Source organism: Agelaius tricolor, unplaced genomic scaffold (genome assembly GCF_023055355.1).
Source record: "Agelaius tricolor isolate 1412-34295 unplaced genomic scaffold, bAgeTri1.0.p SCAF_5, whole genome shotgun sequence".
NCBI classification, from domain to species: Eukaryota; Metazoa; Chordata; class Aves; order Passeriformes; family Icteridae; genus Agelaius; species Agelaius tricolor.
The window spans coordinates 50,883,782-50,896,106 of NW_027269265.1; the positions used below are offsets into that span (position 1 = coordinate 50,883,782).

The window sequence follows — 12,325 nt, forward strand, 5'->3', positions numbered from 1 at the left end:
TACTGTTTGTATAATTAAAAGAAAGAACCTCTTAAAGATTTGTAGGAATATGGGATGATTGGATGACGACACACTTAGCCTTCTGTAGCATAAGGCAGTTTTCTAATCATTGTTTCTGTAGTCTGGCCTTTATCAGGATAATTCTAGACCTTTGGTCTCCTATTCTCCCAACATTCAACACCAAAATATTTGCCCTCATTCTGTAAATTATGCCAGCAAAGCCTGCTGAATGCAGTTTGTGTTTGAAGTGCTGCTGGGTTGCTGTGGGTACCTCCTGCAGTCCTTTTCTGCCACTGGTTTGGGCACTGCTCAAAACCTTTGCAGAGGTGGCAAACCTGTCATCAACCCCAACAGCATCCACCTCCTGCTTTTCCAGCACCAACCAATTAACCCTGTCTGGAAATACTGGGTCCTAGTGAAGCACCTGCTCTTGGGGAGGTGTGTGTTTGCTGTTGGAACAAGCTTGTCAGAGACTCTCTGATTAGTGGTGTGCTCTTAGTTTGTTTGGGTTTTTCTGTGACCCAAGTGCTTGGGGCTCTGTGAAATGCTAAATTTGTGTGTTTTGCTCTGTCTGTTCCTTTATTCTGGAATGCAGTCTGGGTTTATGTTTGCTTCTAGAAGTCAGGGTTTTTTTTACTGCATGTTTTCCTTGTTTTCTAGCCAGCCAACTCGTGCTCTGAAGGAATGACTTCTCCTTTGTGCTGTGAAAGGAGGTTCTTTTAATCCCTTGAGGTGCTGGGGCCCTGAGCTGCTGCTTTGCCTGATTGCCCCTGCTGCTGGGCAGGTTAGCTCTGGAGCGGGGCAGCACAGTGCTTGGGCAAGGTGACAGGTTACTGTCACCCATCCTCTAGCAACTTGCCTGTGGAGACACAGAACCTGTCTGCTTCCTCCTCCTCCAGAGACAGGAACATAGATTAGAACTCCTAGAAATGGTCTCTCACTTTCTTTGCAAGCTGGAGAAGGGCACAGTGTGTCACTGGGGTCACTTTAGTACAGACTTGGCTGCTCTGCCACTCTTAGGTAGAAGAGTTGATGGCACAGGCTATAAGATGTCATGGGCAGAAGGACAATGGAAGTTGCAAACTGGCTTATGGAGTCAGTCATTAGGTCTTAATTCATGGTCTGGGAAGGCTTTTATGGTGTAGCCAAGTACCTCAAAGAGAAAGGTGTCCACTTCTGGCCATGGCAGTGGAGCTCTGGTCTTAACCCGTGACACTGGCTTTGTCTATGGCTTGGAATGAATGCTGGAAATACTCATTTAAATGAAGAGAGCTTAGGTGTCTGTCTTTCTGGGTTAAATATTTCTGATGTGATCAGTGGGGTGTGTGGTAGGGCTGTGGCTGGTACTGCTACATACAACTGTGTGTTGTATGCCCATGGTGAAGACCTGGCAGGGCAGGGGGTGAACTGGGCTTCACATTGGTTGAGTGGCTCAAGAGCAGGCATATTCTTGGTGAAGTGCAGGGGAAGTGAGGTAAAACCTAGAGAAGAGATGATAGTGTAAAAGGCAGGCAAAGGAGAGACTGCCAGAAGAAATTCTCTGTCAAGGAGCACGGCACAGGAATGTCTTGGGATCTTACATTTCAGGTATTTGGGAATGTATTCAAATCTAGAGTTGAAGCTTTGGTGTTGGTGGATGCTACACGTAGTCATTTTAAGTTCTAGCATAAAAATTATAACTAGGGAGGATTTTTGGGCTGTTTGCAATGCTCAAATTGCAGATGCTTATTTAAATCCAGAGCTGGTCTGTAACTGTAGCTGGAGGGTGGAAACCCTTCTATTTCCTTGCCTTTACTGGGTTTGAACCAAAAACTTAAAACATGTGGAAAGAATTTAAATAAGCAACCAGTGGCTCTTTGAAACATTATGTGTATGTTTAGTAAATACAGATGAAGATTATAGAGACAGCAAGGATGAATATATATTTTGGCATGTACCTCTCCTTTAACTTGCTCATAGTGGTGGTGTGCTCTCACTGAGCTGGGCTGCCTGCATGGCCTCCCAGCCTGGTGTAGAGAGAAGGGGAGGAATGTTCTGCAGGCAGCCTCTGGACTGCAGCTTCGAGAGGCAGCTTCCTGTCAACAGCATCCTACTCCTCTCCCACCCTAAAAGTGCAAAGGAAAGTTATCTCCTGACTTTTCATTTTGTGCACTGTTTATTACTTTATGAGAAGTGGCATAAGAGCCATGAATTGGCACTGAGGTTTTCCATCAAAGGTGTCTTTACTGAGCCATTTTTATTAATTTATGGAGTGGGACTCAAGCTTGTCAGCTAATGGAGGAATTTCTCTATGTGTATTAAAGGCAACAAATAAATGGAGGAAGAGGATAAACTTAAGAGCAGGTTTTCATATCTTACCAAACGACTTGAGTGATTGAAACACTGATTTAGGGATTGCTATTGCCTTAAACAAAGACTGCTGGAGCAGTATTCTGTATAGTGTCACTGTTTCCATGCACTGTGAGTAGAAACTCCTGTGAAGGTCAGGAGGTCGTTTGAAATGCATTTTAAGATGATGAGTGTGTACATAAGAAGGGATTTTAGTGGTGGGTTCCCCAGCTCTAAGTGATGTAGGTAGTGTGGGATTGGAAATTTTTATGCTCTTTTGGTTTTTTTCCCCCTTTACAAAAGACCTTGGCCACAGGCTTTCCCATCTCTGGGCTTGATTTCCTCAGCAGTCATAGAAAGAGAAAACCTAGAAAACCTGTTGCATAATATTCTGGGTGAATTGAATGGTTGATGGGAGTACTGGGCTCAGCTTCTTGCTTCCCTTCTAGGAGATGGGTGGAAAGAGCTTTGATTTTGCTGGTGATTAAGGGAGTGGTGTAACAGGAGAGCATGTTCAAGTTACTATCCCCTTAGAAGAAATTTAACTGCTTCTAATTATTTCCTGCAGGCAGTGGCCAGCTGCAGTGGAGCCAGCTGAATGAGTCGTGGCTCATTGGATTTGTCAAAGGAGCTCGACAGCTCCTAGAGGAGCAGATCTGACACTCTGGGCTGTGTGGGGCCACCCTGGAGAGCCATGCCCTGTGTTCCATGCCAGCTCTCATCCCAGCTCCTGCTGTGCTTCCTGGGACTGCTGTAGCCTGGTAGGGTGGCTACAGCAGTCAGAGGTGTCAGGGCTTGCACTGACAGCTTTCCTAAAACACCCAGCACTAGGCAGGCCTGGGTGTTCCAGCACTCTGGGATGTGCTTGCTCCTCTGATTTGTCTGGACTTGGCATCAGTTTGAAAGCAGTAGGTTGTCAGTGGTTTGTGTCTGCTGCAATTGGGCTCCTGTTGGGCTTTTAAGCAGTTCTGCCACAAACTCCTTGACCTCTACAAAGTTATTTGTGCTGGTGTAGGGTCTTGGGCTTGCTGGGTGAGCAGGCATCTTGCCCGGACAGCATTCAGGAGTGAAGGGATGGCCTCATGGAATGTTTCAGCATATCTGCCATGCTTTAATTCTTTAAACACTGCCTGAACAGCAGCAGGAAGGTCCATTTCTGCTCAAATTGATAAACACTGTGTCTGCTACATCTATCTTTTGTAAATCAACCCAGAGTGAATAAAGCCTGCGAGCTGTGGTTGTTGTGTGTCCTGCAGCACAGTCCCACTGCAATTTGGGAAGGAAGGCTCCTCCAAAACTAGCAGCTGTTTGAGGCACAGAAGCCTTGCCCAGTGCCTGGAGCTAAACCACAGCACTAATTGCTTTGCAAAGCTCTCCTGTAGTGGCTGTGACAGCAGATTTGGCAGTGCCAGCTCCATGGGAGGGAAGAAAATACTTGTAAGAGCAATTGTTACAAGGGGGGATCTGTGGCATCTGCTCGTTCTTAACTTGACATGTGGCTGATGCTGGATCAGGATGACTTAATCTTGTTTCCCTTTTTGAGGGAGGAACCATGTTCCATGTCTCTGTACCTAGTCTTGCAGTCTTGCTTTGTGTATAGTTGGGGTTTTTTTAATTAAATAAAAAAACAAACTAAAAAGGGTGGAGGGAATCTCAGAAATGCCCTGCAGATTACAGAACATGCTGTAGTTGTTGGCCCTTGGACAGATAATGAGGAAAATAAGAAGAATCCATCTGAGATAATTATGGCTTTCTTTTTCTGAACTCTCTTGGTGAAAAATACTGCCCTTGCTGGATATAAAGTTGCTGCTTTAGGTGTTCTGCTAACACTGATTCATGAGAGCAAAATAAATTGATTCCAAAATCTCCCTTTTATTTAAAAGCTGCTATCCTTTACCATTTTGTAGATGTGAAGGTTCAAACAGTAACTTTGAATTCTGCAGGATGGAGGAATGAAAGCTGAAGCAATTTCAGAGTGCAGGCTTTGTCTTCCATGGTTTAGTCACCTAATGCTTTTTTATAAATAGCACTTTTTGTTTCCTTAGTGGAACATAGGACTAAATTCCCTTCCTTGTGATCATCCCTTTAAAGTCAGATTCTGTAAATGATTTTATTTAAATATTTGTATGTTCACCTAAGTTTCTCATCCATCCTTTAAGGTTTGTTAAAGGCCACTAAATAATTGAGAACTTATTTACAGTTTGTATAAATTCATTCCTCAAAGTCTCTTCCTAAGCTCCTGGATAGAGGAGTTTTGAGTCATAGATATAGGCAAAAGAAAAGATAGAGGACAGTTTTGAAGGCCAAATTTTTTCCTCTTTAAATCTTAAAGGGAAGCAAGGTAAAGGGATGAGCTGTAGTTGAAAGAACTGCTTGGTCTGAGGTGAGCGTTCTGCTGCCTCTGGCTGGGCACTTTGGCTGTGTGTTGCATTCAGGATCCCAGGCCTGTTGGTTGACTGGAATTTTTTTGTGGTAGAGGGTGGGTTTGTTAGGGGTTTTTTTTTGGTTTGATTGGTGTGGGTGGGGTTGAAGCAGGGTGAGTGTTTAGCCTGGGTGCATCAATGCAGACAGGCTGTGACTGCTGTGTAGGTGTATCCTGAGAGGACACTGATGTCTGCTTGAAATGCAAAGGAGCTGCTCAGGGTCTCTGCTCTGGGGGCAGCAATTTTTTAGTGTGGTGCCAGCTCTAAATGAACAGATCAACAGCAGCCTGTACAAACTCCTTCCAACTGCATGATGGCTGTGGTGTATGAGCACAGGTTATGTACAGCACCCACAGCTGGGGATGTGCTTCTCCTCCCAGCAAGGGAGCTGCAGCCCAGCCCATGAGCTCTGCTGGGGAACCCCTGTCCTGAATGCTGCTGAGCCAGGAGCCTGGCATGGCCATGAGCCAGTGCTGGGTGCAGTCAGGACAGTGTCCTGCAGGCTGTCCTCATGAGCAGCTCCTCACCTGGACTGGACAAGGGCAAATACAGCCACGTAAATTATCTGCAAGGAACAGAGTGAACTGTGTTCTGCACTGACAGTGGTGTGTCTGGAGAAGGGTAGTGGGCTAGTGCTGTGATTTCAGTTCTTTTTTTTTTTTCCCCCTTTTTTTGTTTTGTTTTCCCAACTGTGACATCTGTTAACTTGGTTTTGGTAAGTTTAAAGGAGCACAGTGTTGTCTTGTAGGTATCTTTAAGTTTGTGTGATGGGAAATGGCTTCAGCAAAGCCCCCTTCTTTTTTTTTTCTTCTAGGAGCCAATATGTATTTTCAAAACATTCCTAATTCCTTACTGGTTTACAGAACTGAATAATGTACACATGGTACACCTGCAGTTCTGCACAAATTGTGCACCGAGTGCCTGCTGGGAACATAGATGGGAAGGAATTTGATCAGGGTTCAGATTTGTTGTGCTAATGTGATTCCTTCAGTTTTAGGTGAAGTTAACTCGCTTATGACTGCATGCAAGCTAAAACTTCATCCTTTGAATTCTAAACTTGTCTTCTGATGGTGTTGTTAACCCAGTATTCAGTACCAGATCACCCAGTCTCTAGAGAAATGTACCAGAATGTGCTTTGCTCTACAGTTTGGGTGATCTGGTGGAGCCTTGTGCTTAGACCATGGTGGCACAGGCACTTCATGGCTTATTTTGCTTTCAGGGGTTGTCTGTCTGGGGGCTGTGAGTGCTTAAAGTCATTAAAACCAGGAGAAAAATCCTGGTAACAAGCATGTTCCACCAAACTTCTTTCAGCTAACAAACTGAGTGCTACTTGTGTTGTGTGGAGCTGTTGCTAGACATTGTTCTAGAACTGATGGGGAATTGTAGGAACAGCTGAGAAAGTCCTGGTACTTCCTAGAAATCTCTGGCTCTGGAGAGGAAGTCCTGTAAACTTGAGAATGTCAAAGAACTTCTAAACCCTACCGGAAGTTCAGAGAAATTACAAGAGACCTTAGAAGTCCATAGAAACTGAAAATTGCTAAAGATTTCTGAGGAATTGTAGGAGTTACCAGTAATGTCTAAAAAATGTTGGAAAGGCTGTAGGAATCCAGTAAACTCAGTGACTCTGCTAGTAATGTCTACAATTTATAAGCATTTACTAGGAATAGGAAAACCATTACTGGATATCTTTGGATGAAGAGCCAAATGGTTGTACATGGATAAACACTCTCACTTTCCTTAATGCTGCCAAGTGTCCAGTTTTAGCATCTCCCTCAGTGAGTGTCCTGTGTGTGCTTGTCTAAGACACAAACCTGTTTTTTTCTCTGCAGTCCTACTTTGTTACGGATTATGACCCAACCATTGAGGACTCCTACACCAAGCAATGCGTGATAGACGACAGAGCCGCGCGCTTGGACAGTAAGTAGCCCATCCACAGTGCCCACAAAACTAGGATTAGGAATTGGTTTTATTCCCAGGAGTTACCTGGGTGACATGGTGGCATGAAAAACACACCTCTGTGCTGCCTAAGTGCAATAGAAATGCTTTGCTTTAAAAATTTCAGTTCTTGCGTGTTGGTGATTTCTTTATGAATAAACCAACAACCCTCATCCTCGTGTATGTATGAGCATTATCCATCTCTTTCAGGTGGTCAGGAATTAGCAGAAGTGCTCAAGTGTTTTGTTGTTCAGTTGGTTTGGGAGGTCTTGAATTGTTCAGTCTGTGCAAGAACTTGTTGGGAATATTAGAAAAATATCCAGTAGTATCTGCCAAAAGTGGTTTCTGCTTGGCTATGATGCACAGGACAGACTCTCACAATATATTATCAGGAATATTTTTTTTTCAGTCTATCAGAGAAAATTCTTTCAGACTACTAAATGTAGTAATTAATATTTTTGCTTGTGCTCAGTTCTGGATACAGCAGGACAAGAAGAATTCGGAGCTATGCGTGAGCAGTACATGAGGACAGGGGAGGGCTTTCTGCTTGTTTTCTCAGTCACAGATAGAGGAAGGTAAGCCTGAGGTCAAGTTATTAAAACAAACAAGTTTTAATTATTCTTAAATTGCACATGATCCTTAACTGAAATAATCTCAAACAAAACATTATGTGTTCACTCTTAGGTGCAAGGTGTGATGCTCTTTCAGCACTGAAGAACAAATTTGAACCAATCATTTTGTGAAAGTGTCTTATTTGTTTCAATAGATGACTTGAAAGCATACGAAAAAAAAAAGAACAGCTCTGTTCAAGAACTTTATTACAGTCCAGAATACTATTTTCCTGGGAGGGTCTGGTATTCAGTCAGTTCTTAGGAATATCCCTTTGCCATGTGCAGCATCAAGTAGCTGGCTCTGGGTTTCTGAGTGAGTTTAGGGTATGTGCCTGCACTCTATTGCAGGCAGAGGTCCCTCTACTTTCCCCTATGCATTGACTGAATGGCTGCAGAATGCAGATGAAACATTATCTTAGACGCTGATGAAGAGCTATGCTTAGTGACATACATCCCTTTGCATGAGGTGTCTGGCTACCTAGTTCTTTTCAATGTGACTTTTTTACTGGTGGTCATCTTGCTTTTAAACTTTAGCTGGCAAATTAGGTGTAAATACCTTCAGGCTGTATGTCTGGAAGGCTACAAAAGGTATGTGATTATCTGCAAATGTCTGTGCTGAGGGTCCTTATGTAGTGGTTGGCTTTAACTGTGTTTACTTGAAAGCAGTGATTTATTTATTCATTCTCCAAAAATCCTTGCTTAGGCCAGAATTATCTTGTTTAGCATACCATCCTGGAAAAAGTTTTCTGCTCTGCTCACCTTTCCTTAAACACTGCTGGAATATTCCTTATGCTTGCAAAGCATCAGTACCTGGTTTAACTTAGTTGGTAACTGGAAAGCTTTCTGCTCATTTAGCCCTGCCATTTTTCTGTCCTTGACAAAACAAGGCTTTCCAGCTTTGATAGCTTCCCCCAAAATTCTTAGAAGTAGCTCTGGAGGTTGCCAGCTGAAATATTGATCACCTGGGTCTCTATGCTGTGGTTTGAATATTCTAGATAGAGTAGAACTCCGGGGTCAGTATTTGTAGCATGGGCTGTAGTTGCTTGATTCTCTGCAGCACATTGGCCCTGGCTCCCTGTGGATTGAGACACAGTCAGTGTTTTGCTCACCCTGCAGCCCCACCTCAGCCCAGTGCAGAGGACACTGCTCACTTGGGGATTTTTTTGGTTTGAGTGTTGGATGGTTCTCTAACTGGTCATGCTGTGACTCTGGAGTGCCTGCAGCTGTCTGTGCTTGTGTGTCATGGCAGGGCAAGTCCCAATAGGTGACTCATAATTTCTGAACTTTTTCAGAACCTGAGAATCTGTGAATTAGTGCACTGATGCTCTGCTTGTGTTCTTTCACAGCTTTGAAGAAATCTATAAGTTTCAGCGCCAGATTCTTAGAGTGAAAGATCGCGATGAGTTTCCAATGATTCTCATTGGTAATAAAGCAGATCTGGACCACCAAAGACAGGTAATTCATTTGCTCTTAGTTACTGCTCACTTTCTTCCAGAAAATTCAGTTTTCCCCCAAAACTAAACTTCCTTCCAGAATGGCAGCAAACAAATGGAAAAAGTCCTATCATGTAAATTAATTCCAATGCAAGAAACTCCACTCAGTTTCTGTACTTGAAGAACCTCAGGAGCATGATGGCATTCCATACCCAGCACATCTTCTGAGTCAGTGGGGTTATGTTGAGACCAAGTCTATTCACAGAGCTGAGAGCTTTCTGTCATGACTTGATTACTCAGGCATGAACGTGTCTAATTCCTCAGTTCTGTTACTCACACTGCACTGTGCCAGCAGAGTGCATTCCAACACTAACCCCAGCCATCCTTAGCCTTCAGTGCTCTTGCTTTTACCTTTCACTGCTGTTATGTATAAATTAGTGGTTAGTCACTGTTTTCTCTTTGTCCACTCATCTTCTGCATAACTGACTTAAAGCTTTAAAAGTTGGAAGTACAGCAACACAGTTATATTTATGTGACTTAAAGTTTTGAAACCAATAGTTCTCAACCTCATCTCTAGTCACAAGACTACTTAAAATATTTAGTTTAGAATTATTTAAAGGACTTCCAAATATATTTTTCTTAGTTGCTGTTGATTTTTAATGAATCAAACTAATTTGGGCTGAAATGAAAATAACCTTACTATAACAGCAGGAAAGGAACATATGTCAAACTTGTATTTTCTTCAGCAACTAATTTGAGAAGCTTAATATTTTCTCTTGAGACAGTAAGAGGACATTGAAAGCTTGGTGGCAACACATGATTTTCTGAGAATAAAGTAAAAATTGCTGTAATTGTTCTAAGAGTTTCACAAGGAAAAAACCCCATGGCTTAAAGAGGTCAGTGAGTTAGTTTGTGCAAAGCTGTATTACAATTACAGTACCAAAAAAGTTCCTGTTGAATACAGTCCCTTGACTGTCACAGCCTCTTCATCCCAGAAGCTGTGTAGAAAGATCATGACTAAATTAAAAGCTATGCTGAAAGATGCTGCATTGAAAGAAGTTTTCACAGAAGTAGCTCACAAATTCCTCTGAAATAACTTTGAGTACTCACACGTTCACAGAACACTCTGTCCCTGAGACAGGGACATTTCATTCCCTGTCATTCTTCACTTACCATCATGCCCCCATCAAAATCCCTAGATTTAACCTTGCAGGTCTGGAACATCTGTACTTCATCTCCTGCACAAATGTTGGCATTGAAATTATGGAGGTGAAGCTGAACTATTCTGCTAATTGTAATTGCTGAAGGAGAAACCCCCAGATGCTTTGGGAGGGAAATAACATCATGGCTGTCAGTCCCAGCTCTCAGGATACCTGCAATTGTAGCTGGTAACCCTGGACATCCATTTCTAGCAACAGCTGTGAACTTTGCTCTCTCTCCTCCACCCTCCTCATGTGATTACACTGCCTCTGTTTCTCCCTTAAAGGCAGAGAGGTGCCTGTCTCCTGTTCTGCTGGTCCCTCTGCCCTGTTCCAAGCTGCTTTTTCAGGTGGAGATGGGCTGGAACGCATTCAGGCTCAAAGCAGCTATTTCTGAATTGCCTAACTTTGCAATTTTGCTGCTTATATCAATATATGGCTCCAAAATCTCCTTTTGCTTTTTATGGCTATATTAATTACCTTAATTGATTAGATGCTGATGGGCATTCCTTTTTGTTGCTCTCACTCACCATTTATAATATCAATTGGTGGACTTGTCACTGCCATCATAAGCAGGGGCTCAGGCAGATAAAGCTGAGGAAACTTTTTCTGGGTTTGCTTAAACAGCTACTACATGTTCTTAACTCTTCCCTGCCCCTTCCCCATCACATGGTGTGTTTCACTTGGGCTTCAGTCAGTGTGAAGGAATGATTGTCAGATGCTGAGCTGACATAATTGGACCCCAAAAGGGAGAGGCTCATTCTTTCCCAGATCTCACTTGAAGCACTTTTAGAGTTGAATCATCTCTCTGGATGGGGAGGAGCAGGAATGGCTTCCTGGGACCTGTGTGAGCTAAATCAGCTTGCAGCAAGATTTGAGTGCCAGTGCTGGTAGCATGGGAAGGGGTGGGACTGTGGCTTGGAGCAGAGCAGGGAGGAGCTGGGCTGGGGAGAGCAGTGAGACCTCGCCCTTTGGCAGCAGCCAGCAGGGAGATGTTATCAGCTGGGTGTTACACTCTCTGAGGGGCACCAGCTTGTTCATCTGGCTGAGAACTTGTCAACTAGTCCTGCCACCAGCTAAACCAACTAGCCCAGAAGTGAGGAAAAACTTCAGCCTGACAAGCAAGGTCATCCTGCTCTGGCTGCAGGTTTCTTGGCAGGCAGCTGTGCTGGAGCAGTGGGGTCAAAGGAGAGAGTGCTCCCTCACCTTGGCTGGGAGTGCTGGCTGGGTGGGGAGTCTGGGACAGCCCCAGGCTGTAACTTGTGGGCTGAAGTGTGATAAAGGCAAATCCTCTGCATTTTTACACTTTGCCTGCTGATGTGTCAGGCTGCACTGGGCACCACCAAAAACCTGCTAGGCCATGCTTATCTTTTACTTATCTGGTTCTTTCTCTCTCAACTTGTTTAATCCCAGCTGTACACTTTTCAGCTTCAGAATTAAGGTAGCATTTTTAGAATGTCAGGAAGAATGTCAGTATCAGTTTCTAGAGCAAAACTGCTTATACTGGGCATCTGCCTGCTTTTTCCTAAAGGCAGGAGGCAGACCAGTGAAGCACATGCAATCTCTGAAAGACTGAAACCCTGTTAAAATAATTTAGTGTGTCTTTGGATCAGCAGATGATGCTCAACAACAAATCTTCCCAGAACCCAAAGGAGTTAAACATGTGGAAGAGTTCTGGTTGTCTCAAGGGTCTGGCCACACCTTTATCCAAGTAAATATGTGTTGAGGTAGAGCAGAGTACAGAGTACTGTCGTGACACCATAAATCTGGAGGCTAATGATGCATAACTAATCATCCTCGTGTGGTGGCAACTGTTTCTCAGGAAATACATGAACTGGGCTGTACAGCAGAAGTGCACAAACAATGGCATGATCTTGATGAATTGTTGGGGCTCACCAAAGGTGTGGTGTAAATTAGTGGGGCTTTATATACCAGAGACCAGCTCACAAGTGGTTTTGGGAGGGATGTGAAAGAGCAAGTTTGAAATAGCAATTTGTCATGGTAAGAACTGTATAGATAAATAGAGTTAAGCAGCTTTCTTGTGATTTTTGTCTCTCAATCTCCACGGGTTACATTGACAAAGAAAAGTGAGTCTTTAGAGGACAAGGAAGCATTAATCTTTAGAATGCATGATAAGCAACAAAGCTGCCAGTGTTTCCAAATTCCCCAGTCACAAATTGCTGACTCTGAAACCAGAATTGAAGCACCATCTCTTCACTGCTCTTTCCTGAAGTGAATGCTGTGCAGCAGTCTTCCTGTTAAATAGGTTAATTCCTTAGAACTCAACACTGGATGTTTCTACTGTAAGATAATTCAGTAGGGCACCAGATGTTTTAATAATAACCACTAGTGGTGGAGGAGTAGACTTGTCAGTGCAGGATATGTCTGACTTTCTG

General features: G+C 43.5%; 1 protein-coding gene across 1 annotated transcript in view; it reads left to right on the forward strand.

Annotated features, from left to right (window-relative positions):
- RRAS2 (RAS related 2) overlaps positions 1-12,325 on the forward strand; it is a 42,190-nt gene that overhangs the window by 24,319 nt on the left and 5,546 nt on the right. Inside the window, exons 2-4 of the mRNA XM_071427909.1 lie at positions 6,581-6,668; positions 7,159-7,261; positions 8,644-8,752. Of these exons, the coding sequence (XP_071284010.1) occupies positions 6,581-6,668; positions 7,159-7,261; positions 8,644-8,752 (300 nt within the window). The remainder of the gene's footprint in view (positions 1-6,580; positions 6,669-7,158; positions 7,262-8,643; positions 8,753-12,325) is intronic.